This window comes from Antechinus flavipes, chromosome 3 (genome assembly GCF_016432865.1).
Source record: "Antechinus flavipes isolate AdamAnt ecotype Samford, QLD, Australia chromosome 3, AdamAnt_v2, whole genome shotgun sequence".
Lineage (NCBI taxonomy): Eukaryota > Metazoa > Chordata > Mammalia > Dasyuromorphia > Dasyuridae > Antechinus > Antechinus flavipes.
The window spans coordinates 434,320,190-434,347,667 of NC_067400.1; the positions used below are offsets into that span (position 1 = coordinate 434,320,190).

Consider the following 27,478-nt stretch of genomic DNA (forward strand, 5'->3'; position numbering starts at 1 on the left):
GAGGACAGTAAAACTTAATGTTGTTATTATATAGCACTTTTGTTTAAACAAAATAAGCACATTAAGTAATTCAGGCAAAGTTAAGTAAAATATTTTACACAAAGTAAATGAGATTAAAAAAGATATAGCTATAGACTTACATCCCTACCACTTCTCTCCGGGCACAATGAACTACAAAATGCACATTCTCTAAACATCTATCATTTTTTAAATTGGTGAATTGTTTTATATATGGGAATGGAAAATGTGTGATCTTAGGGTTCCATCTTAATCATTTCTTACCTCAGTCAGCAAATGGCCTTTTGGCTAAAAACCATTTGTACTACCAACTATCAATAATTTTGTATGTCTTTTACCTAGAGACCATCTCCTGTTTTGACAAGATAATGGAATCTTGTCATTTCATAGTTGTATGGGGAAATTATTGAGGATTTTTTCTTCATTTCTAGGTTATATGATCTCTCTTGGGAAAGTGTTATATATTTTCAAGATTAAAACTACCTAGATGTTAGAAAGGAGATATTAGTAGCATAAAATCTTGGGCTTTGCCCCAAAGAGCTTTACATCAACAGTATTACTCAAATCTGACAACACCTTGAGGTTCTTGCAAAAACTACTAGGAATCCCAAGGCTATAACCAATTGTGTCCATGCAACATAATCCTAAAAGTTTTTAAAACACACACACAGACTCACGAAACTTATTTTTATTTGCAACTTCTAGAAAAGGCAAAAAATCTGGCCACTAGGCTCCTTTAGAAGACGTGTCTAGTTTGCTAAGTAGCTTCTCCACAATGGGAACAGCAGATTTTAATTGAAACTTTAAACCAGCATTTCTGAATGTCTCTCCAAAAAAAAAAATAATAATAATAATGACTATTGCTAGGGATGGTTCTTATAAGGGAAAAAAAGCTTTAAAAACTCTTGTTTAGGATTACTATTGAGGAGTAATGACCTTCTTTGCTACAGGTTATCGCTTCATTTTTAGAAAATACTTATTTGGGAGAAGATGCGAGAAATTGTGCTGTGTACTTGGCAAACAAAACTTTGTTGCCCCTGATGTGTGGTTCCAAACGGGAATGGATATGTAAAATACCAAGAGGTAAAAATATAAAGAGCTTAAGTCGGTTTGTATGTGGTGGATTTTTGTATTCTTCCCCAAGGATATGGAACTAACATATATAAGCTTTATGTATCCATCAGCCAAGAGGTAATGTGGGTTAGTGGATGGAGAGTCTTCCTCAATGCTAGAAGTCCAGGCTTTAACAAAACCTGCCTCTTACACATATGTGGCAAATAATTTAATTTCTCAGTTTTCCAGGCAATTAAGTCCACAAGTGATAAACTAATGTTCAGTCTGCACCAGTGCAGGAACTTCCCTACACTGACAAAATTACAAGTTCAGACCAAAAACAAAGAAACCTCAACAATACATTGTCCACTGAATAGGTTTAATTAATTGCACTGTATATCTTTAAAAAAGCAGGCATGATAACTTCTTGAGTGTTAAAAGAAAATGAGAAAAGATGCTACCAGGTATTTTAAGAATTCAATTATTAATGAAAGTTATCAAAATATTCTGCTGTAATTGCAGAATTATGGCCTCTGCAGGTATGGTTAGATTTCAATAGTACAAATGATAAATTCGTTTCACTGGCTGCCTATTTAAAATGAATACTACTGATAGTAAATGAGTACTATTGACAATTATAATTATGTAAAATATAGAGATTGATTCTGACTCAATGGATATATATATAGAATGCAAATTCAAATAATGCACCTACTTCACCAGATAAATTCACACTAATTCAGATATAATTTTAAAAATATGTCATGTTGGCATTTTTGCATTTAATATGTCTACATGGTTAGTGGGTATAATAAGTAGCATTTTTACGAATATGCAATGTTTTACCCATATATTTACATATATGTGTATATTGTCAGATATATATACACATACACATGCACACACACATATATATTATATCAAGTATCACAAATTGTTTCCATTAATTAATTAATTAAGCATTTTCAAATTGAAATGAAAAGTATTATTTTTAAGTTTAAACTGTTTTAGATAAAAAGCCTCTTCTGAGAAAATATTCAATTAATTAGCTTGTTTTTATTTATATATCATTTTTTTTCTTTGTAGATGTTAAGCCAAAGATCCCAAATTGGTACAAGCATGGTAAGCCATTATTTGACAGATCTTCATTTTGTTATGGATTATTCCATTTCTGTCATTATCAGAACTTCTTTTTTTACCATTCTAAAAAAAAGCACATTTAAAGTCAGTGATGTAGTTAAGTGTTCCTAGGAAATTATATAATTTATTTCCATTTTTTATGATTTGTGATTTAAAAACAAGAAATGGTTTGTAAAATGAGCACTGGGCTTAGAGGTAGAAGATTTGGATTTAAGTCCTGGCTTGATGATCTTGGCAAGTGTTTTTACTACTAGGAAGTTGCAGTTTCTCCATCTATAAAAATGGGACTAAATTCCTTTCAAAGCTGCTGTCAGAAAATGCTATTGAAATGCTATTACACCAATTCTAAATAATTCTAAATAAATAATGTCTAATTTTAATCCCAGAGAACAGTGAAATACACCTCACTGCTTTAGGTAAGGGATGGGCAACTACCAGAAAAGAATTGCTACCTAAATTTTGAAGTATAGTCTGTTGGTTGTTTTGGCCTGCTTTTAATTATTAAAATGGAGGATTAATTTCAAGGCAAGCAGGGAGCTAATCCAGAAATGGCTTGATGTAAAACTTTTAAATATCAACAAAACATTTTTTCAGGAAAATGATCAGTTTAAGTATTTAAAAGAGAGAAAATTTTGACAAATTTTAAAGTCAATCTGATTATGCCTTCTTTTAAGTATACAATACATCTTTTGACGTGATTTTTAAAATTTATATTTTAGATGAACCATGGCTTTTTCATCAAGGGACTGAATACCTTTTTCATAGTGATCCTTCTGAGTGGATGAGTTTTGAGTTTGTCTGTGGTTGGCTCCGCAGTGATATACTCACCATTCATTCTGCACTTGAACAAGAATTTATCCACAGCAGAATAAAAATGGTAATCAAATATAATTTCTATACAAAAAAATCTTGAATATTTCAAACATTAGCTCCCTCCATATTCTTCTGAGACATTTTCATGTTGATTTCAGACCTTTAAAGCTTTCTAGAAAACATGACCATATTTTTAATCTTCTATTAGAGATATTGAGGTGAAACAATTGACATTGGCATATGGATGTCATTCATTTCATTTTGCTTCCTTCTTGATTAGCAGGAATGTTGCAAAAGAAGCAGGGATTTTACTTTTGCAAAGTTTATTCTTTAATTAAAATCACCTGTTTTCCTTCTTTCAAGTTATACAGATTTCATGTACAGCAGATGGTAATTAGCAATTCCCCTTCTCCACTAAGGACAGAAAAATAATGGGCTTAAGCCATAGGATTAAGAACTTGAACTGGCTGGGGAAAAGAACATGAGACTTGTTGAACAGGAATAAGGATTTTGTCTCTGGAGATCTTTGAAAATGAAATGAAGCCTCATCTTTTATCTATGGTTTACATATATTTCTGCCTAAAGACAGAGGGAAAAACTAGGTGGTCCTACAGGATCCTTTCCAGATCCAGCACTTTCATAGTACTTTATAATAGTTGATCAAGGAATAAAACCTTGTCCATATAAGGTGGGTCATTCCAGTAATCCCTGCCAGTGAAGGAGATTGAGGCTTTATGTTTTGGAATTCTGTCAAACGTCAGGAGGGCTAAACGGAAAGTAGGGTGTCCTCACTAAGTCTAGGACAAATATGTGGAGCCTACAGAAGAGGAGATTTACTAGGTAATATAATGAGGGGCAAACCAATCCAGGTCAAAAAAACTAAGCAAATTAAACCGTCCATACTGATCAGCAATGAAAAAGAGTTTTGAATAGCCATCACACTTCCATCCCAAGCTTTCTTGTAAGACTTTTCACAGCCTCCTGGCAATCATTCTTTATGCTTTCCCCTTATTCTCTCCTCCCACTCAATTTGGTACACTGGAAAGAACACTGAATTTGCCAGTACTGAATGTAGAGTCACAGCACCTGAATTTGAATCCTGGCTCTATCACTTACTGCTTTGTGATTTTGGCGAAGTCATTTCATCAATGACATCTTGTTTTGATTTTTCTCCTCTTTAATATAAGGGGATTACCTTAAAAGAGCGCTAAGACCCTTTTTGCCCTTCTAACTCATAACCCAGGATTATATGATTGCATGAGCCTATAAATTTCTTCCTCTACCTCTATTCTCACAATTAGTGGGGTTGGCAAAAATAAATGGAAAATCCAGTTGGATTGGGAAGTCCCAGGAATTTAACAGTGCTAGTACCATTTTCTCAGGTTCTGACCCTCCCATCTGGAGACCAGACTGACCTTGCAGCATCTAGCATATTCAGCTAACTACCAACTGGCTGCAAACCCTTGCCAGTATTAGAGGCATTGTATAGTATTGGGATAGGTCCCAAGAGGAGCCAGATGGCCTGGTTTTAGCTAGGAAGTATATGGGCACATTCAATTTCCTAAAGCATCTTTTTCCTGTTAGTAATAGGGTTGTTGTTTTTTTTTTTTTTTTAAATTTAAGTGTTTGACCACTTAAATTGGTTGGTTGCAAGGTCAAAAATAAAGAGATCCTTCATTTTGCTTATCCCTATTGGAGTAGTAAAATAAAATGGAGCCACATTCTCCCTAGAGAAAGAACTAAAACACAGAAAACCCATTTGGGATTCTCCCTTTTACCTTTAGCATCTCAGAAAGCAGAAGCAGGGTAATTGTTTCTTGGCATTGTTTTTTAACTTTATTTGTATACTCCTCCCACTTAAATAGTTCTTGGAATTATAACAATACTGAGAAACAAGAACATATAGTTGTGTGACCAGATCTAACCATTATATAAACAGGACAAAACCCCCTCCAAAAAGGCTAATAAAAAGGGAACAGTTTTAACTAAATGTTTTCTAATGTTTTCATAAGCCTTTTAGCCAGAGAAAAAAGTGAATCATTATTTTTATCTTTCACTCTTTCAGCAACTGAAAAGCTATATTAAAAAAGCACAACAGGGAGTAGATTGGTAAATACTTATTTTTCAAACTAACTTAAAAATCCTCATTAATACTCTAAATGTAAAAAGGAGCTGTTGAAAGAAAGATGTGTGACATGAACCATCTGTTAATAAGTGTACTAAGTTCCTATTGGATTGTATTTTGTGATGCCTGTATGTTGACTTTCTATATGTCCCTCCCTAAAAGTCAAGTTATTGGGTGTTCGGGTTTTAGAATATAGGGAAAGAGAGAGCTTCAATTTCCTGGGTCAAAATTCTAACACTAAAATTTTTTTGGAAATGAAGTACATTTATTTTTATTTTAAGCTCTAGTATGCTTAGATTTGTGCATCTAAACCGTTAAGAAATAATGATATAAAATCCATCAAATACATAAGTGTCAGTTGGTAAAAAACAAAAGAATCAGCTTTGTAAGGGGGACTTTTTCGTTTTTCTTACCTGTTTGAATGGAGAAGATAATACTGTTTAATAATGATCTTTATGTCATGAGTTGTTTTTTTTAGTTTTTACCAGTCAGTATCCCTGAGAAAATAGAAACAATTTTTCAATAAAAAGAGAAAGTCAATTATTATCTCTTCATGTGATTTGTACTTTCATTTTTTAATATTTTTAATGAGTTGGACACTTTATCATTGAATATGGGATGCTAATTTATTTGTTAAAGATTCTTTTGCAGTGGGGAGAGATCTGTGATTATTTATAGTTATTGCTTACTATTTTATTTCATTATGAATAGGAAATATTTTAAGGTAACAAAAGTTCAAGTTTTCTTGAAGTGGTAGATACTGTCTTTTTCTAGATAATTGGATAAAATAAAAAGGAAAAAATAAATACTGACTTTGTTTTTCCTTTTTTTGTTTGTTTGTTTGTTTGTTTGTTTTGCCAGCTATCAAAGAATAATAAAAATTGGTGGATTGGCCTCCGTGAAGAAAGACCTAATGATGGATTTCAGTATGATTTGCATTTAATTGTATTTAATTCTCATTGACAGACTTGATTTTCAGAATGATTATACCAATCTGTATGATCAGTGCATAACATCTCTCAATTATAATTTATTACTTATAGTCTTATTTTCCCCAGGAAAAAAGACATTGTGTACCTTTACGAGTAAAAGGAACAAACTGATCTTGATTCACCACTTTACCCCTGATCCCATGGATAATGTTAAAATGTGTATGCAGAATAAGAGAGGGAATATGGACTTTGTTTTGTTATTTCGTTGCAGCTGGAGAGATGGCTCACCATTAATATACCAGAACTGGGATAATAAAGGAGAAAGATCTGTGAATAATCAAAGTCAGAGGTGTGGCTTCATCTCATCCCAAACAGGTCTTTTTTGCTTATCTTTTGAGGGATATTCTTCATAAACTAATACTTTGAAGGTTAAGAAATATTTTTGTTATATTAGCAGCATTGTAGGGGAATGGTAGTGATAGATTTTTCCTCAAAAAATTATTTTGCTTTTCTTTATCAGTCTACACACTGATATTATTATCCATATGATCATAATTACAACTTGGTAACTTCCTATGAATCTGGGTTTTAAAAAAATTATCCATTTTGGAGTCTTCTCATTGAAGGAACAGACCTTTGGCATCCTTTTTCATTCATTATTCTTGGTAGATGGAAATTAGTTGGCTAGAGTTTTCTTTAGCCTTTGTGAGTTTACTTGAATGTTCACATTTAAGATAAATTGGATTTGAGAAAATGTGTCCACATCCTCTTGTTAAGTGTCTGTCATTAACTATTATTTGTTAACTACTATTTGGCCTAGTAGGGTGGCCATTTGCATCTTGTGTTTAGCAATCCTTTATTTTAACATGTGTTGCATTTTATTTCCTTAAGAGCCTTTGTTTTGGCTGTGTAAACTTCTTGTCAATTTGTTTTTTATTATTGCTTGTATCATTATTTTGCATTCACACTTAATTAAAAATAACTCATCCCCCAACTTAGCAGTGTTAACATCCACTGTTTAGAAAATGAAAGACAAAGCCAGCTTCTATAATTGCCATCAGGCGTATTTAGATTCCATGGCAAATTACATGGCTCTTTCCTGAGATTGTTTGGAAGCTGCATTGCTCTTAGAGTATTTCCTACTTTCTAATCAATAAATGGGAGCATTCCATGACCCTGAAAAGGGATACAGCTTTATGCTAACCTCGTGACCAAATGTCAGGAGCAGAAGAAGAAAAGAAATCCACATGATGAAAGATGCTTGAGGTTCCTCCCCAATTTTAGAAAAGGAAAGACCTTGTGATTAGTCAGCTTGCTTTTACCAGCAGGTGTCACAATAGTCTATGGAAAGCTAGTATGGAAATACAGAGGCTCATTTAAACAAGAAAAGAATGAGGTCTCCCATTTCAAACTATGAATTCTTTCTGCCTCACATTGCTGATACTAGGGTGGTGAACTTGCCCTGTGCAATTGGCAGGCACTACCAGTCCATGGGGAATTCAGTTTCAAAGCAGTCTGTATTGTGTTAGATCTAATCCTCTGCTTAGAAATCCTTCTTAAAATTCATGAAAATGCCCACCTAGAAAATCTTGTTTCTTACAAATGGCAAAGTGGCCAAGCAGAAATGGGAAGGTTTGTGTGTTTGTATGCACACGCATGTGTTTGTGTGTATGTGTGTGTGTGTTGCCCAGTAGTTTTTGCTAAGAAGTTTGATATTTTGCTATATCAGTTTCTCTGTAACTTCTTGGAGACATCCAAATAATAGTTTTAAAATGTCACCATTGTAAAGCTAAATGTTATATTCCATACTATTTTTTAAGAAACTTTCTCACCATAAAATTCTCAAGTTATTAAGCAATCTTCTATTTATTTTATTTCATTTTTAGTCAAAGCTAAATATCTTAAGCAAAATTGTTAGTATAACAAAGTACTGTTACATTATCCCTTCCATATCACAGGAGTTAAGGGCTTGATGCCCTCTGTGATCTGCACAAACCTCATAAAAATTTTTGGACCTTACCCCCTCACATACATTATTATAGTGTTATAATAATATACATTATTACAGTATTGTAAGATAAAATATGTTCATATCATTTAATACTGTATTTATATTTTATGCATTCCTGAGTTTCCAAACTTTTTCTGGTTTGTCTGCTGGCCTTTGCATGTTTTCTATGGCTTCTGCAAAATTCCCCAAAAATTCCAAATTAATTTCTTATTCTAACCCACAATCTATTGAAACCACAGTGGGGAAAGTCATAATGTGGAAGGGATAACTGTATTCTCTATTCTTCATGAGCAAAATATTCATATGATGTCAACTGGGTCCTCATTTTTGGCAGCCATTTTTTTTTTATCTTTGCAAAATCCCCAGATACAAAACTACTCTCAGAGTTCATTCATTGTGTCACCTAGTTACCTAATATTGCTTGAAAAATATATGATGAGTCATTATTTATACTGCAGTTGCCAGAATGAAAAATAAATATTAAGAATGAGTAAGCTATAGTCAGTCATAGCATTTGTCGAAAGGGTGATTGAATCAATGTTATTTTCAAGACCTTTCTATTTTTTTTTAATTTTCCCCTCTCCAAGGACTCTGGAGTAATGAAGATTGCTCTGTTCCTATGTCCAGTATTTGTAAGCGTAAAAAAATTTGGGTTATAGAGAAAGAGAGAGATGTACCAAAACAATATGGATTATGTCCCAAAGGATGGCTGTATTTTGACTATAAGGTAAACCTGATTTCAAGTGCTAAGTTATGTTACTATAAAATGAATTTCCATTTTGGAAATGTGAAAAAGAAATTAAAATGACTTTCAAGATCAAAAACTGTGAGTTGAAAATGGGAGCTTAATTTTTGGCTTTCAGTCTAATTGATAATTTTTTTTGGTTTTTGTTCCTCCTTGCATGCTAATATTTAGGATGAGAATTCAGCAGTCTATTTATTCCTCTCTTCTTGGGCACCTTCTCAGCTTTATATAATCTGTTAATATGGCTAATATATTCATTTGGGCTCCTGTAAACTTGTTTTTCAGTTATTTTTTACATGTGAGTTTTACCTTGAGGCAAAACTAAATTCCTCCAGGATACAGCCACAGTTTTCCATTTCTACTTTGTCTCCTGTGTCTGGGCCCGCTATCGTGTTGTGAACACATTATGAACTGAGACATAATTGTCTTTGATTGTTCAGATCAGTCTCAAGCCTCACAAAGCATTGAATCTCCATGCAAACTGAAATAAAAGAAAGATTTACCAGTAGAGCTTATGTTACCTTAGAGCTGTGATTTCATAGACTATGCTTAATTAACTCCTGGATATTTCCTCTATCTCCTCTGTCATGCCTAGTTTTTATAAATCATTCTATGGGCCTTAGGTGGAAGCTGTTAACCATGAATGCCAAGAGTAACACTCATTTAACTATTTGTTATTTTGATCATTTAGAAGAAATTCCAAGTTAGTTATGATGCCAGGGTTTCCATACTATTAAATGAACAGATTATATACTATTAATTGAAATATTTCACTCTATTGAAATAGTATCCTGTTCTTTTCTCTGATTTTTATTCTGTTGTTAACTTTACAAATCTAGCCATTATTGTCATACTCATGGTCCAACCAGCTCAGTGGAACAGAGAAGTTTGTTAGACAATATGGACGATCTCAATGACCCACAACATCATGCTAAACAATTCTTATCATTTTAAGCTACAAATTCAGCTTAAGTTACAGTATAAAAAAATTTAGCAGCTGACACCATAAAATTACAAACTAAAAGATGTTAGCATTTTAGTGGGTTACAAGCTCAACATGAGTCAACATGCAATTTAGCAGCTAAAAAAAAAAAAAAAAAAAAAAGTAATATTAAAGAACAAAGCTTCCCAGAGTAGAGAAGTGATGGTTCCATCCTCTGCCCTAATCAAACTTCATTGCAGTATTAGACTCAGTTCTAGACACCACAATTTAAGAAAGATACTGAAAAGTTTCAGTGTTCAAATGGAGGCATCTATGATAGCATCATGAAAGACCTTAAGGATCAATTGAAAGAATGGATCGTGTTAATCTTAGAGAACAAAAGAATCAGGAAGGCATTTAGTAGTTATTTTCAAGTATTTAAAGGACAGACATATGGAAGCAGAATTATGTTCATTCAGAGCAAAAACAGAAGTGAAACATGGAAATTTCAAAAAAGCGGATTAAGATTTGATGTTGGACAAAGCTTCCTAACCATTAAAGCTATGGAATCCATAGATTGGTTTTCCTTCATTTGGAGATCTTCAAGAGCAACTCAGTAGCCTTTAAATGAGTTTATTGCAGAGAAGATTACTTTTGTGTATAGGTTGGATTACATGACCACTAAGAATCTCACAACTCTCAAATTCTTTGGTTCAAAGATTCATTTTTTCTTAGTGTATTGTTAACCTGTTTTTATTCCTATGTAAGAAAACTGTACCTTCTCAAAGATGCACATTTGGAGTAATTAAAGAACAAATTTGTAGAGAATGTAAGTGCAATATCAGTACATCAGATAGAGCATTGGGCTTGGAAATCATGAAGGCTCATCGGCCTGAGTTCAGATCCAGTCTCAGATACTTACTTGCTGTGTGACCCTGGGCAAGTCACTTAACCCTGTTTATCTCAGTTTCCTCATCTGTAAAATAAGCTATAACAGAAATGAAAAAACACTCTAGTATCTTTTCCAAGAAATCCCCAAGTGGGGTCACAAAGAGTTTGGGAGGTTGGTGTTATTATTATTCCCATTTTACAGCTGAGGAAATGGAGGCGGCCAGAAATTCAATAACTTGCCCAGATTCACACAATTGAGATGCTAAATAGATGAAGAAAATCCAAGTATGACTTTAAAAGTAGAAAAAAATAAGAAACAAAACTAAATTTCCTGACATCACATATTTGTCAAAGAAGTCTATCCCAATACTACTGGTTCAAGCCATTTTTTAGTATTTAACTCACACCTTATCTTTTAAAAAATATTTAAGATGCTCTCAAATGGATTAGTGATCTCATCTATGTGAGTATATCACATAGAGATATAGTTTGCAGCCCGTCCATTTTCTCTCATAAGTTTTCCATAGAGGGTCTTTCACTGTGGATTCTTTCTTTTGTACTCTCTTCAAACCATTGATAATATTTTGGGAGGCATTATTCTTTTTGTTTGTTTAAATCATTTTAACTTTGTTTCCCATTTTCCATATAACATTTTCCCTAATTACATGTAACAAAGGCATTAGTCTTGAATTTAAGCCATAGCAGTTACCATAGTTAACCAGACATTTTTCATTCAGTCCAAGTCCATAACTAAAATTTCAAAAAGATATTTATCCTATGCCATTTTCTTCCAGGCTGAAATTTGCAGAAGAGAGTGGTAAAGGAGAAAAATTTTAGCCTCCCATCATTAATTTGTTTGGAGCAAATCCAAACAAAATTCTACCACTATAAGAACATACTGCATTTCTGAAGCAACAGAGATAAATGTGTCCAAAATATTCCACAAAGACCACTAATTTAAAAAGACCACTTTTCTTCTTTAGAAGAACTAAACTAAACAAAAGAAATAAATTACTTTCATAATTTTATCTCCTAATAATTTTAGGTAAAAGTTTTACACTAATAATTCAAAACTGACTTTATGAGTGACTAATTTTGTGGTATGATTATAGGACTTTCTTCTCCAAGAAGAGTAGTTCCTCTATGTTGTATACCTCTCCAATACTTTGAAATTATGGTTATCAGTTTCTCTTCCAATGACTCTTAGGAGACTGATTGATTATTTGTTCTTTATATATATGATAACTGAGGCATGAAATGGTTGGACAGTGTCTTTTCCCAGCATTTCAGAGAGCCCACAAAACTCCTCTTTAATGGTACAAAACATTCCAATGGAAATCCTTTACAAAAGCAACTTGACTAGCATTCATCCAGAAAGAAAAGTGTTAAGGTACTTGCTGCTTCAAGCTGGGCTTTATTTCAGAAACAAAGGCCTACATTTAGACACTAGGAGCCTTTGTGTGGGGAAGGAGGTCACCAAACTATTCTAATCATTCCTTTCTCTAGATAGACTATACTCTTCCTTTGTTACTTTTTTATTTATGGTTCTTAAGATCTCTAGATTCACTCATTGTTAATATGTATCACACAGTTTGTAATCCAGCCATTAACTGGTTTCAAAATTTTTTTTAACATTCTCTTCTGTTTAATAAAATACTTTATTTGAAGGAGATACTCAAAATACAGGAAGACATCTTCAATTCATAGTAACAACACAGATGTTCACACTATTCATTGTGACTTAAAAATTATATTTTGTCCTGTGGCTTAGTTTTCATTATAAATAAAAATGCCTCACCACCTATTAGAAAATATGGTATGGCATAATTTGGAGAAACAGTATGAGATACCACTGCCACACCCCGTTGACAAATCTTGGTCAAGGTAACTGTGAAATATTTTTTTCAGAGAAATTTATATGATTGTATTAGTGAGGTTCACTGGTGTCAGAAAACATGAGGCAAAGTCAGCAATAAATAATAAGTCTCCACTAATTAACATGCTACCAATTTGAAATATATAACAAGAAATCAGGAAAAGGAAACAAATAAAATTCTCTTTCCTGAAAAAAAAATGAAAACAAAAGCAATGACTTTATACTGATTTAGTTGTTAACAACATTAATATTGTTAATGTAATGACAGAAATTGTTAATACCAAATATACTTTGGACTACCATACCGTAGGTCCCCCATCTTGCCTTGATGTTCAAGCTGGATCTCAGTTTCTTTTGACCTTGTCCTATTTCCATTGGGATTCATGACATGAAGGGCAAAACAACTAGAATGAAGTGGTTTTCCTTGCCATTCATAAGCAAAATGCATGCCATCTCCTTTCCTCTCATCTTAAAATTATAAAAACTTTGTCATGAGTTTCTTTGATTAGGAACTCGCTAGATCTCTCCAGTGTGGCAGGTTTGCTATCTTCTTATCTCAATGAAAGGTGCTTAACTTATAGTTTTGATTTATTTCAGGGTATAATTCAGCTCAATCTAATCAGCTCAATTTCCTTAAAAAGGAAATATTTTAAGATTAGGAATCTAAGGATATTATTGAAATTCTGACATTGTAAGGATTATTAACAATTTCATTATGTGAGAAGTTATAGCAATAATTTTCTATCAAAATATATGCCCAGAAGTTCATAGGTTTGGAGCAGAAAGGAATGTCAAGGTCATCTAGTCCAATCCATTTCACTGTTGAAGAAATAGAGTTTTAGGGAGATTGTTACTTGCTTGGGTGACTTTGGTCACACAGGTAAAAGTGTGTTAGAGGAGAGAGAAATAATACTTTAAAAATAAATTTTGTCTAAAGTGCTTCCTAATGGAAACACCAAAGGATCCGAAGTACCAGAGGACTTGGAAGAGTGCTCAGAATTTCTGTGCTGAAGAGAATGCAACACTTGCCTCCATTCAAAATGAAGTAGAACAAGGTATGATATTGAAAGTTTAATTTTACCAAATTAACTATATTAGGCAAGTTTTTTATACATTTACTTTAGGTGTGTGTTTTAGTTACTTCTTTGTGTACATGTTCCTCTTCCTCAAAAAAAAAGAGGGGGGGGGGGATTTAAATACCTAGAGGACAAGAATTATTTTAGTTTTTGTGTCTATGTCCCCAGTGCCTAGCAAACACTAGGTGTTTAATAAATACTTGTTGAATAAATGAATGTTTGAATATCATCAGTGTTGTTCTAAAAATAAAAATCACATTCAAGGTGAAAGTTGTAAGTACATTGCCAAGACAGTATAAATATTCATCATTCTAAGCAATGATCTTCAGATGGAATGTAAAAAGGCTAGGGTGGTATAGGCATAACAATAAGCTGCTGGTGTTGCATTCTCTTTCTCCCCCAAGAGAATAGTATGCAGAATGAAAGGATATGTGTGATCAGTTTCCTAAATGGCAAAGAATGTAATATGTTGTTGGTGTGATGAATTTTCCCTAGGCCATTTAAAATTTTCTTTTCCCAGGATGATTTGGGTTTTCACCAGCTGTGCATTATAATTTAAGTATAGTAGAGGGATTGGTTTTTTTAGTAAAACAATCATTACAGGAACATACTAAAATTGTCTTGTTAAATGTGTGATAAGACCCCAGGCCTGACCATTTAATGTCAGTGAACAATGACATGAAATAGAAGAAAGAATGCATTACCTTAAATAAGGATAATGTAACAAACTCTTAGCGCTGATTTGTAATTAAGTTTCCTCTTTATTTAAATGTAGTAATCATGGCTACGAACAGGGATGTGTGATTACCCAAATGGTTTCTATGATATTAATGTTAGTAATGTATTCTTGTTTTTGCAGCTTTCATTACAATGAATCTTTTTGGACAGAAGGTTAACGTTTGGATAGGTTTGCAGAGTGATGATTATGAAAAATGGTTAAATGGAGAGCCTGTAATATATTCTAACTGGTCTCCAGTTGAGATAATAAATGTAAGTTGTAAGATATAGTTTTCAAAAGTCACTTAACAAATGATTTTGTTGAAGAAGGAAATTTTAGTCTAAATTATCAAGGTTTTTGTGATACTCAGTAGAATTTGCAGTCATTTTTATTAGTTTATTTTTAACAAATTAATTTAATATGTTATTCCGTGAATACATTGATTCTAATTATCACTTGTTATTTTTGCTTTGTGATGAATTCAGTGAATGAAAATTATATGAAAATATATGAAATTATATGAAGTAATTGATTAACTAATTGCACATAAATTTTATAGTAATTAGGTCCATCAAGAACTTTTTTTTAATCATGAATGAACTTTTTTTTAAGAGTAAGAGCCATAACTCTACAAATATTCAAGAACAAGTTCCTCTCTGTGCTTTGTTATCAAGTAACCCTAATTTTCATTTTACTGGAAAATGGTATTTAGAAGATTGTGGGAAAAAAAGTTTTGGATTTGTCTGTGAAAAAACACAAGGTAAGGAACATTTTTATCCATTGGTCAACATTACAGTCAATCTTCTTTTTCATATTTAATACAGTTATGTCCTATATACCTCATTATATGCCCTCTTTTCAGTGACCTCCCATGCATAGCAGAGTTGGTCATAAAGCCTGCATACTTATTTAATTTGTATGAGAAGACTTCCCTGCATGGTCTTGGACTGAGTTCTCTATTTAGCTGACAAGGAACACATCCTGAAGTGTATAGCCAAGTTGAAGGGGTGAGGGAAACCAACAGGTTGCATTAACTCTAATCCCCATCCCTTAAATTGTCCCTAGGACCAAACCTGGCAAAGGATACATTATTTTTCATCTTAGGAGTCAACACCACCAAAGGACTATATAGGAATTCAAAGACAGAGAAAATGAATCTATAAGACTCCAAAGATCTATCCGTTAATAGTGCCAGTGAGCTCTAGTCTGTTGATGTAGGGTATGGGAAGAACTTCTTGTGTCTGTCCTATGTCTAAGAACATGACATTGATGAAGACAATGACAATGAGCTGTCAAACTTGAATAGACTATCTTATGTACTAATTAGGAATTGAAAATCTCCATTCTATATCAGTTAATAATCTGTATACTACTTTGCAAACTTGAAACCACTAACTACATTGCCACTTATTACTATTGCATTTAAGTGATATGTAAAGATAAAATAATCTGGGATGAAATCTTTTAGTCTTCATACTCATTGTATAATCATAATAGAAATAGGTGAAATGCTGAAACAGAATATTAGTTCAGTTAGACTGTAAGCAATTGAATAATAGTCTATAAATCTGGAAGAAACCTTAACAATTATCTAGTCAAACTCTCTCCTTTTACAAATAAGGAGACTGAGGCCCATTGGTTTTTTCAAGGTCATCCAGATGTTAAGAAACAGAATTGAGATTTGAACCCAGATCTGTCTGACTCCAAATTCAGGATTCTTTCTAATATACAATAATGTCCCTGAGGGAATATTGGGGAAGGGACCCAGAAAGTTGTCCAGGAGAATCCCCTAAGAATTTTAGAGCTATCTATACCATGTCAAAATTTAGAACATATTACATATTTCTCTCTCTAAATAACCACTCCTTTTCTGCCAACTTAATTTAAGAATTTTATATTCATTCATTTATTCATTGCACAAACATTTGTATATAATTTCAACTTATTAGATATAGCCCAACATCTTAAGCTAGTGATAACTTTTAGGATTCTTAAACAGTTTTCTATCATGTTAGCAGATAACCCTAAGTTTTATGTCATCTGCAAATCTGATAAAGCATATCATTTGTGCCTTTCATCCAAATCATTAATAAGAATGTCCAACAGCACAGAGCCAAGGACAAGTCCCTGGATCCCTCCACTAGAAACTTTCATTCAAATTGATATCAAACATCAATGATTATTCTCAGGTTCTAATTGTACAACTACTTAAATATATTATTATTTAGCCTATTCCTCTGCATCTTTATACTAGGAAAGCACAGGGTTTTTTTTGAAAGCACACTTTTAAAAGTAGGATTATGTCCTAGACTATGATTTCATTGTTAATGGGAACTTCTGGACAAGGAGCCTTCCTCAACCAACAAGTCCACACATCCTCTGCCACATATAGTCTAAAAGATTTGTATAGACCACTGAGACAATAGGTGACTTACCCAGAGACAATAGGTGACCAGAGTCACACAATTGGTATGTGTCAGAGGCAGGATTCAACTCTATCTACTGTTCCACATTAGCTTTGCTAAAAATAAGGCCAGCAGTTCTCAAATATTTTTATATCAGGATTCCTTTATATTTTTAAAAGTATTGAGAAAATGCTGTCCATATACAAAGGAAGAATTGATTGTCTCTGAAGACAAATTGGAGCATACATTTTTATAAACTTTTTCTTCAGGTTTTTTTGGGGGGAGATGAGATCTATGTTTTCTCTCACAACATGACTTTTATGGAAATGTTTTGCACAACTTCACATATGCCTTCTTAATGGGAGTTGAGGTGAAAAGGAAAAATCTGGAACTCAAACTTTTAAAAACAAATGTAAAAAATGGTTTACATATAATTAGGGAAAATAAAAATATTAAATAAAAATAAATATAAAAGTATTGAGGGTTCCTCCCCAAAGAACATTGGTTTATCTTAATCTCTTAGTAAAACATCTTAGTATCACTGTAAAAATAGTTTTGACTTCACAATTTCCTTGTAGGTGTCTCAGGGACCTTTAGAGACTCCCAAATCATATGTTGAGAACCACTGATGTAGGTAAGTTATTTCTGTGATATTTACCTGACCAGCCTAGTAACCAATTAAAAAAGAAAATGAAGATAATCAGACGTGCTCATAATGAAGCCATGATGACTTTATTATTTAATAGATTTTTATTCATTCTGTACCAGATTCTCTCAATTTGATATTTGATATTGATTATATATGTGAAGTCATGCAAAACATATTACCATATTAACCAAGACATAAAACAACATAGATCCCTAAGAAAGGGGAGGGGAGAAAGTTTTTAAAAGTATGCTTACTTTTAAAGTACTCAGATTCAATTTTCTTTCTAAAGGTTAAAAGGATTTTTCCTCATGAGTCTTTTGGAATTGTCTTGGATCATTATCTTGATGAAAGTGGCTAAGTCCTTTTCAACTGATCATCCTTACAATATTACTGTTATTGTGTATAATGTTCTCCTGATTCTGCTCACTTTGCTTTGATCAGTTTAGATAAGTTTTTCCAGGTTTTTCTGAAACCATCTTGCTCATCATTCTTTATAACACAATTATATGCCACAACTTGTTCATTCACTCCCCAATTGATGGACATTCCCTCAATTTCCAATTCTTTGCCATCACAAAAAGAGTTGCAATAAATGGTTTTGTATATTCACTTTCTTTTCCCTTTGATCTCTTTGAAATATAGAATCAGTAGTGGTACTGCTGAATCAAACAAAACACCCAGTTTTAAACTGCTTTGAACAAAGTTCCAAATGTTCTTCAGAATGGTCAGACTGGTTCACAACTTCACCAGTAGGACATTAGCATTTCAATTTTTCCACATCCCTTTATGCTTGTTCTTTATGATCAATCACTTCTCTCTAGATTTCAGAATCATAGAATTTCCAAGCTGGAAGGGACTCTCTGCAGACAAAATCTACTATATACCTGAAATTTTTTTCTGTATCAATTTAGACAAGTTTTCCAAAGTTTCTCTGAATTCATGTTTTCAACTTTTACAGAAAAATAATATTCCATTGTATTCATATACCATATAGCAATTTATACAACCATTCTTTGTTTCCTAATTTTTTGCTACCACAAAGTTTTATTAAAAGTCTCATTTTCAATGAACCCAAGAATTCATCATTTGATCATAATTATTGAGGAAATTATAAAACTACCTGGAAGAAATTAGATTTAGACCAACTCTGCATTCCATATACCAAAATAAACTTCAAATGGATACATGATTTAGATTATAAATAAATTAGGAAAGCATAGAACAAATCCATGGATAAAGGAAGAGTTCATGATCATACCAGAAATAGAGATTACAGAAGATAAATAGAAAATTGTTATTGCATAAAATTAAAAAGTTTTTTCACAAACAAAACCAAAATGACTAAACTTACAAGGGAAAAAGTTAAATAAAGAAAAAAAAATTATCTTTGTGGAAATTTCTTGAATAAAGGTATCCAAGCTATATAAAGAATTTATTTAAATTTATAGGGATAGGAACCAGTTCCCAATTGAGTAATAATTTAAGGATATGAACAGTTTTCTGAGGGAGAAATTCGAGCTATCAAAAAACCATATTAAAAAATGTCCCATTCACTTGTAATTAGAGAAATGCAAATTAAAAGCCACTGTGAGGCTCCATCTCATACTTATGGATTGACAAATGTTGGAGGAGAAAATAGGCACATTAATGCAATGTTGTTAAAGCTATGACTTGGTAGGGCTTTTCTGGAATCCCACAGACATCAAACTATTACAAGGGATACTAAGCTACCAAAAAAAAAAAAAAAAAACCAACAACAACAAAAAAAACCAAACATGTTTTCAGCTAAAGTTCAAAAGGCTTGAAAAAGATATTGAACATGAGCCAGTGGGGATTAATGGATAAAGAATGAATTTGTATTCCAGAAAACCTACTTTCAAATTCTGTCTCAGACACCAGCTTTTTCTGACTGAACATGTCAGTCTCTCAGTGCCTCACTTTCCTCATCTGTAAAACAAATTGGGAGGGGGGGTCTTTTTCATCTCTAAATTCACAATCTTATGATTCTGCTTTGTTGAGTCTTTGAATTGTACCACAAGCACTTCCAATAATTTCAAAATTCTTCCATCCAAAATCATAGATTTAAATTTGGAAGGATCTTTAGAAACCATTTTTCAGATGAGGAGCAGAAGTTGAAAGGTTAAGGACTTGTATTATTGTTTGCTGCCTTGGGAAGGGTATAGGTAAGGGAACAAGAGAGAAAAAAATTTTGGAACCCAAAATTTTACAAGAAGGAAGACAAGAAGGGAGGGAGGGAGGAAGGAAGGAAGAAAAGGAGGGAGGGAAGAATGAGAGAGAAAGAGATGGGAAGGAGGAAGGAGTGGGGGAAGGGAGGGAAGTTGATACATTAAAGACCTTCCTTATCTAAGGTTAAATAAATTTAATAAGTGTCTGAGATAGGAGTTGAATCTAGGTCTTCCTAACTTCAAGTCCAGCACTCTAAGAAAGGCAAATTCACATATTTTTAAGCACTATTCAGTGGAAATTGTTTAAATAAACTAGCCAAAATTCCAGTAAGTCGTCATTTTGCTAGAGTATTTCAGTGTTTATGCCAAAGTTTCAATGGACAACTATTAAAGTTATATCACATACCCACAATTTAGAATCACCAGTTCCTAAGGCATGCTATAAATGAAAAAGTCAATTATAGTTGAATAAAAAGAATTCTAGGATATACGAATCAGACCTAGATTTTAACCCTGACTTTGCTACTAACTCAGTGGTATAAATCATTTCTTCTAGGATATACAAATCAGACCTAGATTTTAACCCTGACTTTGCTACTAACTAGTGGTATAAACCATTTCTTCTCTTTGAGGACCTAACATGATTTTTTTTTTTATTGTTACAGATGCTTCTGGACATTATATAAATGAATCCAATATGTATCCTATTCCAGAAACATTAGAATATGGAAATAAAACTTATAAAATAATTGGTGCCAATATGACCTGGTATACTGCATTAAAAGCCTGTATGGAGAATGGAGCAGAATTAGTCAGTATTACAGACCAATTTGACCAATCCTTTCTCACTGTCATCATCAACAGACTAGGACATGCCCACTGGATTGGACTTTTTACCTCAGACGTAGGTGCCAACTTTTTTTTTTTTTAGTATATTTGTGAATAATTAAATGTTGAGATAGGTGGCAAAATTGTTATGGAAAAAGAATTGGTGACTTGGATTTAAATCCCAATTCTGACACTGACTCTCAGTATGACCCTAAGCAAGTCATTTAGTCTCACTTAAACTCAGAGAAATTTTTTTTGTACTTTCTGACTCATAGAGTTGTGAGGAAAGTGCCAATAAAATTAAAATGCTGTATAAAAATACATTATTTTTCATACACTTTCTTACTGCATGTGGCCAGTAAGAACTTACCATGTAATATTTTATCTCATGTTAGTGAATTGGCCTACCTATTTACTCAGTTTTAAAATATCCCATCATGGCCCTTTTTGGTGTCTGGAAGCCTAATTTGATTATTGTCTTTAGCACTTATCAGGTACTTAAGATAGTACCTAGTACATAGTAGAAACCTAAATGTTTTTTGACTAACTTACTAGCACCATAATTTCAATCATTTTTGAGATTTAACTTACAGATGCTGTTCCTCTCACCTTGGTACTATGATTTAGAAAAATGTTTGATTATTTATTTGAAAACTGCAGATATCCCAGGATTTGGGGCGAAGAAGAGATATGTCTTCTTATTCTCAGGTTTTAATCCCGTCACCTCTAACTAGAGAGGTGGAAGTAGCAATAAAAATATCACTCCAATCTAGGTTCAGCTGTATGATATCCAGTTTGGAAGTGATCTTTATTTAGAGAATTATTGTCATACAAAGCAGAGATCTGCAATATCTCTGCTAGGAACTTCTAATTCAATAGTACTTAACCTGGGGTCTGGGAATTTTTGTTTTTAATATTTTGATCACCATAATTCAATATAATTAGTTTCCTTTATCTTATCTTATATGTTTTATGTTTTACATTTCAGGCCAGGAGGGTTCAGGACACACACATATCCACATACATAAATTAAAATCACTTACTCTAATCAAAATTTCCTTCTATAGAATGGTCTTAATTTTGAGTGGTCAGATGGTACCAAGCCCTACTTCACTTATTGGGAAGAAGAATCATCATCATCTGTGGGTGATTGTACATTCGTGGCTATTAATGGACGTTGGAGGCGTACAGACTGTGAAACACTTCTGCAAGGAGCAATCTGTCATGTAAAGGGTAAGATCATGACTGATCAATTTCATATGGCAGAAAGTTTACCATTTATTTTGTTCAACTTAAATTTATTTGCTAATACTTAAAAGATAGGCTTGTACAGAGCAGAAGTCATAAAGGGGTTTCTATGACATTTCCCCAGTGTCCATATATTTTGGCTTTACTCTTCTTTGACAGTACACTAAACTAAGAATTAGGAGATCTGTGTTATAAACTGTACAGCAGGGGTCCTCAAACTACGGCCCACGGGCCAATTGTGGTAGCTGGGGACGTTTATCCCCCTCACCCAGGGCTATGAAGTTTCTTTATTTAAAGGCCCACAAAACAAAGTTTTTATTTTTACCATAGTCCAGCCCTCCCACAGTCTGAAGGACAATGAACTGGCCCCCTGTTTAAAAAGTTTGAGGACCCCTGCACAGTCTTGAGCAAGTCATCTCTGTGAAACTAACTTTATATCTGGAAAATGAGGAGGTTGGTTTAGATAGTTTACAAGATGTCTTCTACGTCTGCTGTAATATGACTGAGATTGATGCCTATGGAGTATATGAAATGTGGACTGGGGGTTGCGGCTAACAAATTCAAACTAATTCTCCCTAAATCCTATTACTCCAATATTCCAATAATCCTTACTTAGAACTAGTAGCTGGCAATACTCAATCTTAAATAAAGGACTACTGAAGTGAATGCAAAGATCTGAACTTGTTAGGTTGCGTTACCTTTAATATTCTTAACTGTTTATTTTATTTAAATGTTTTATAAATAGTTCTTAGTTCGTGAAAATACATTTGGAAAAAATCCATGGAAACGAGAATAAACACACTCACAATTTATACCTTTGTTAAGAGATAATGAAGACAACAGCTATTTAATAAGCAAATCATTAGACTGAGGGCAGAAGGGTAAAAGGGCAAATACAACTTACTAATTTGCAGATCATTAATGGACCTGGGCCAACTGATGGGCGAATGATACACAAGGACTTTATGAAGTCCTTATAGACTCTTATAAATGTGATAGCTTGGGTTATAGATATGATAGAAATAATCTGTCATTTAAAAATCAGATTTATAAACAATGAGAACAATTACATTATAAATGTTGGCATAATATTGTGCTTTTTCAGATCATATGACAAATGTAAAATGGTTACTCTAGACAAAGAATCTGAGCTCTCTCCTGGGATCAATAGAATTTAGCCCACTTCAGCTCATTACACTGTCTGGTTCTTTAAGATAGGAATCATGCTTATTTTCTCACTATTCTCCATAACCTCTAGCACATAGCACAGTGAATATATTAACTGCTCAAAATCATCACTAATTACCATACCATTTACAGATTGTTTCTATAAGACCTGCTGCATAAATTAGTAAAGGTACTAGACTAGGAGTACAAAAACCTGTATTGTCATCTATAAACTCTGACAGTAGCCTGATGTAGAATCTGACACATGTCCTTTCATCTCTTTGGGGCTATTTCCACATCTATAAATGAAAGAATTTAAGCTAAATGATCTCTATAATGCCTTTTAGTTTCATTGGTGTATATTCTAACCTAAGTTTTTAACATTTAAAAATGAAAAGCTTAAAATCAAAATATGAGGGTCAGCTAGATGGTGCAGTGGATAGAGCACCAGCCCTGAACTCAGAAGAATCTGAGTTCAAATCTGGCCTCAGACACTTAACACTTCCTAGCTGTGTGATCCTGGGCAAGTCACTTAACCCTAATTGCCTCAGCAAAAAAAAATAAATAAATAAAAATATAAACTTTCTAAAGTAATGTTTATGTGCAGTTATATATGCATGTACATATTATGCATATAAATATACATATACATATACATATACAGAGAGAGAGAGAGAGAGAGAGCACATGCACGCATAGTACAGTGGAGTACTATGGAGTACAGCTTGCCTCTGAATAAAGAAGGTTTCTTCCTCTCACAGTGGGCAAATTAAATTTATTCTTTAAATAGTTCTAGACAACATTCTAAGACTGGACATTGCAGAAAAGGTGCCAGCCTGCATTGGTGGAAGGAGTTTCCTCATCCAGGGAGTTCCCAAAAAAATCAGTTTACAGTCTCTGTCCTGATATTTGTTTTTTCTCCTTCATAACAGGAGTCCTGTCTACTATTTCTATTTCTTTCATGACTGCATATAATTCTATAGAGAGATTTTTTGAATTGACTCATTTTTAAATAGATGCACTTCTCTGGACGTAAGTTTGTCATTTTAAAAAATGGGACTTCTAAGAGCCTTTTCAGCTGTATATAGTTCCACGATAATGTTCATGCTCTCTGGTCTCCTTTCTCTTCCCATCCACGTGAACTCCAGCAAGCTTGTAAACTAATTCCACTAAGTTGTTAGTAACTGATAACAGTTTTAAGTGTCTCTTTTCCCAAAGATATTTGCATTTTAAGTGGGGATAAGATGGTAGTAGATGAAAATATTGCTTTATTTAAAAGAAATGAAGTCAGAAAATAGACATAGATTGAAAGATAGAGAGAAGAGATTAGTTCTCATTCTCTTCACTATTTTCCAAATCACATCCCTTAGCAAAATAGTATTCTAGGTTTATGATTATCCCTGTGCCTTCTAATTTTTGATGAAATACGTCTGATATAAAAGAAAATCAGATATTAGCAAGCCTCTAGAAAACTAGATTTGCAGAGGCTTCACTGACATTAAAAAAAAAAAAAAAAAAAAAAAACCTTCCATAGTTAATAAATGGTCTTCAAGAGATGAAACGGCTGAAAAATTTGTCACTCTGTAACCAACCTGAGAGTGTTACTTTTCAAATTTAACTCAGCCGGCCCTTGGACAACAAACATATAGGCCATCATCAGACTCATGTTTGAAGTCTTTCTTCATTGGCAGAACTTGACAGCATTTGCACACCACAGCCAGAGTAATCCAGCATCAAGAAATTGAATGTTATTTCCATGCTATAATGAGACATCAAACAATCAAATAAGTGAAATAATATATATCTAGGGAACACTTTAAGATCAAGTCCAAATTGGGGGGGGGGGAGGTTTGTTTGGCGTGTGTGTGTGTGTGTGTGTGTGTGTGTGTGTGTGTATTTTATCTTGAGCTCAGTTATAGAAACTAGCTTTAGATATTTGGATTATAATAAAACTAAAAAAAAACAACATGTGGAAAGGAGGTCATTGTTCCTGGGCTTTTATGAGTCCTTGTATGTGATTTCACATTTTCTTGATATAGAATAAAAACTATCTTGAATTTTATAAGTGCATTGTTATTTTATATGCTTATTGGGAATCTTGTATCCTTTTATCAATATCTGTAGAGATCTTGACATTACCTTGATAGTAAGTAGAGAAAAAGGGGAAAATAAGCATTTATATAAATAGCATCTTGTAAGTCAAGCACTTAAAAATATTATCTCATCTGATTTTCACAATAATCCTAGGAGATGGGTACCATTATTATGGGAAAACTGAAGGAGGCAGAGGTTGCGTGACTTGCCTTGAATTACAAAATCTGATACTGGATCTGAACTCAGTTCTTTCTTTCTAGGATCAATGCTTTAACCACCTAGCTGCCTCACTTATATTTGGAGATTGAACCAGAAGCAATTCTGAAACAGATAAGCGAGAGAGAGAGAGAGAGAGAGAGAGAGAGAGAGAGAGAGAGAGAGAGAGAGAGAGAGAGAGAGAGAGAGAGAGAGGACTAGGAGGACTGCTTTCAAGATTGAATATGTTTCACATGAGTCAGAAGGTTAAAATGTTCAGCCATCAGTTACACATGCATATTGATTCAGTTGCTATGGCATACTAAAGATTTCCTAAATAAAATGCAATATTTTTAAATTCATGAAAGGTCTCTTTCTTCTCATAAAAGGCACTTATATCCAATTACATGTTATTTATAGTGTCCTATATTAGACATCATTGCAATTTTAGACAAATAATTCAAGTTAAGAAGTAACTGTACCTGATTTTTTTTTTAATGAAAAAAATCTTTAGGGGCAGGGGAAGAAGAAAAAAATTTACATGATCATTTTGTTGTATACTTGGAAAGAACAGCAAGTTACACATAGTAGATTTGCAGTTTCATGTAAAATCATCTTTTTAATAATATTTTGTTATGGAAATGCTTGTTTTATCCCATAAATTAAAAATAAAATTAATTTTTAAGAAGTTACTTATTTAAAATTTAAATTCAAAATAGAAAAAAGAAAAAAGAAAAAAAAAGATTGCCATGAGCACAGCAGAACATAAGAGAACAAAATATGAGACAATAAATTTCCATTTCAAGAAAACCTATGTAACATATACTTCATATTATATTGAAAGCTGTCTTTCTTTTCTTTTGTATGTTTTCTTTTGTTCTTTTCCTTTTTTTCACCTTTCTCCCATCTCTCTCAAGAAGGCTATACAGATATAAATAGATAGACATAGATACATACACATATACTTACACATACATATACAAAGGCATATATAATCACACACACACACACACACACACACACACACACACACACACACACACACATATATATATACACACACACACACACACACACACATATACATTCATGTAAGGTCATATTACGCTTGTTTGTCCTCTGTTTCTCTAAAGGTAGATAATGTCATCTGTCCTAAGTCCAAGTCTTTCCATATTTTTCTTAATCCACCCATTCATCATTTCTCACACCATAGCAATATTCCAACATTAGACTATTTTAAATAGTCTCAAACAATATTAATATAACTGACAAACAGTTTTCCAATTTTTCTCTTTTGATTAAATCTATTTTAGCTTTAATTTTGTTACATATACTTCATAGTATATTGAAAGCTGTCTTTCTTTTCTTTTGTATGTTTTCTTTTGTTCTTTTCCTTTTTTTCACCTTTCTCCCATCTCTCTCAAGAAGGCTATACAGATATAAATAGATAGACATAGATACATACACATATACTTACACATACATATACAAAGGCATATATAATCACACACACACACACACACACACACATATATATATATATATATATATATATATACACACACACACACACACATATACATTCATGTAAGGTCATATTACGCTTGTTTGTCCTCTGTTTCTCTAAAGGTAGATAATGTCATCTGTCCTAAGTCCAAGTCTTTCCATATTTTTCTTAATCCACCCATTCATCATTTCTCAGACCATAGCAATATTCCAACATTAGACTATTTTAAATAGTCTCAAACAATATTAATATAGCTGACAAATAGTTTTCCAATTTTTCTCTTTTGATTAAATCTATTTTAGCTTTAATTTTGTTTGAGACCAATGATTACTATTCCTATTTTTCCTAATAAATTCTAATCCTGATTATTATATTTGTGTATGCCTCTTATTCCTATCCTCTGCTTTACTTTTACCTGCTACCTTGCCTTATTATTACATAAACTTCTACTGCTCCAAAGATCCCTACCTTCTCTTCTCCCCTTAACTCTTCCTTCCCTCTCTATCCCTTTCCCATTAATTTACATAGCCTTTGTTACCACCCTCATCCTATTCCCTCTTTTCTTATTTCTTTTTTAAATTTAGAAGGCTTTCTACAAATATGTATTTATTTACGTATACACACACGTGTATGTATGTATATATGTATGTTTATATATGTATATGTAAATCTCATTCCCAATGTGAGTAGGATTCCAGAAATACCCCCTCCCCCACGTAATTCCTCTGTATCAGTTTTTGCACTTGTACCTCATTTGTATAACGTAATTACTCTTTTTACTTTTCATGCACAGTTTTGCTTTTTTAAATCACATTATATTCAGCTCTATCTTTCTTTTGAACTACTTGGTTACTCATGACAATCCTAGACATATAGTTT

The 27,478-nt window shown here is 33.0% G+C and overlaps 1 protein-coding gene across 1 annotated transcript in view; it reads left to right on the forward strand.

The window, feature by feature from the left end:
• PLA2R1 (phospholipase A2 receptor 1) overlaps positions 1–27,478 on the forward strand; it is a 162,595-nt gene that overhangs the window by 123,938 nt on the left and 11,179 nt on the right. The window contains 12 exon segments of the mRNA XM_051986290.1: positions 969–1,101; positions 2,158–2,193; positions 2,931–3,088; positions 6,011–6,075; positions 6,353–6,456; positions 8,680–8,819; positions 11,933–12,040; positions 13,464–13,581; positions 14,462–14,592; positions 14,933–15,080; positions 20,226–20,464; positions 21,456–21,621. Coding sequence (XP_051842250.1) covers positions 969–1,101; positions 2,158–2,193; positions 2,931–3,088; positions 6,011–6,075; positions 6,353–6,456; positions 8,680–8,819; positions 11,933–12,040; positions 13,464–13,581; positions 14,462–14,592; positions 14,933–15,080; positions 20,226–20,464; positions 21,456–21,621 — 1,546 coding nt within the window.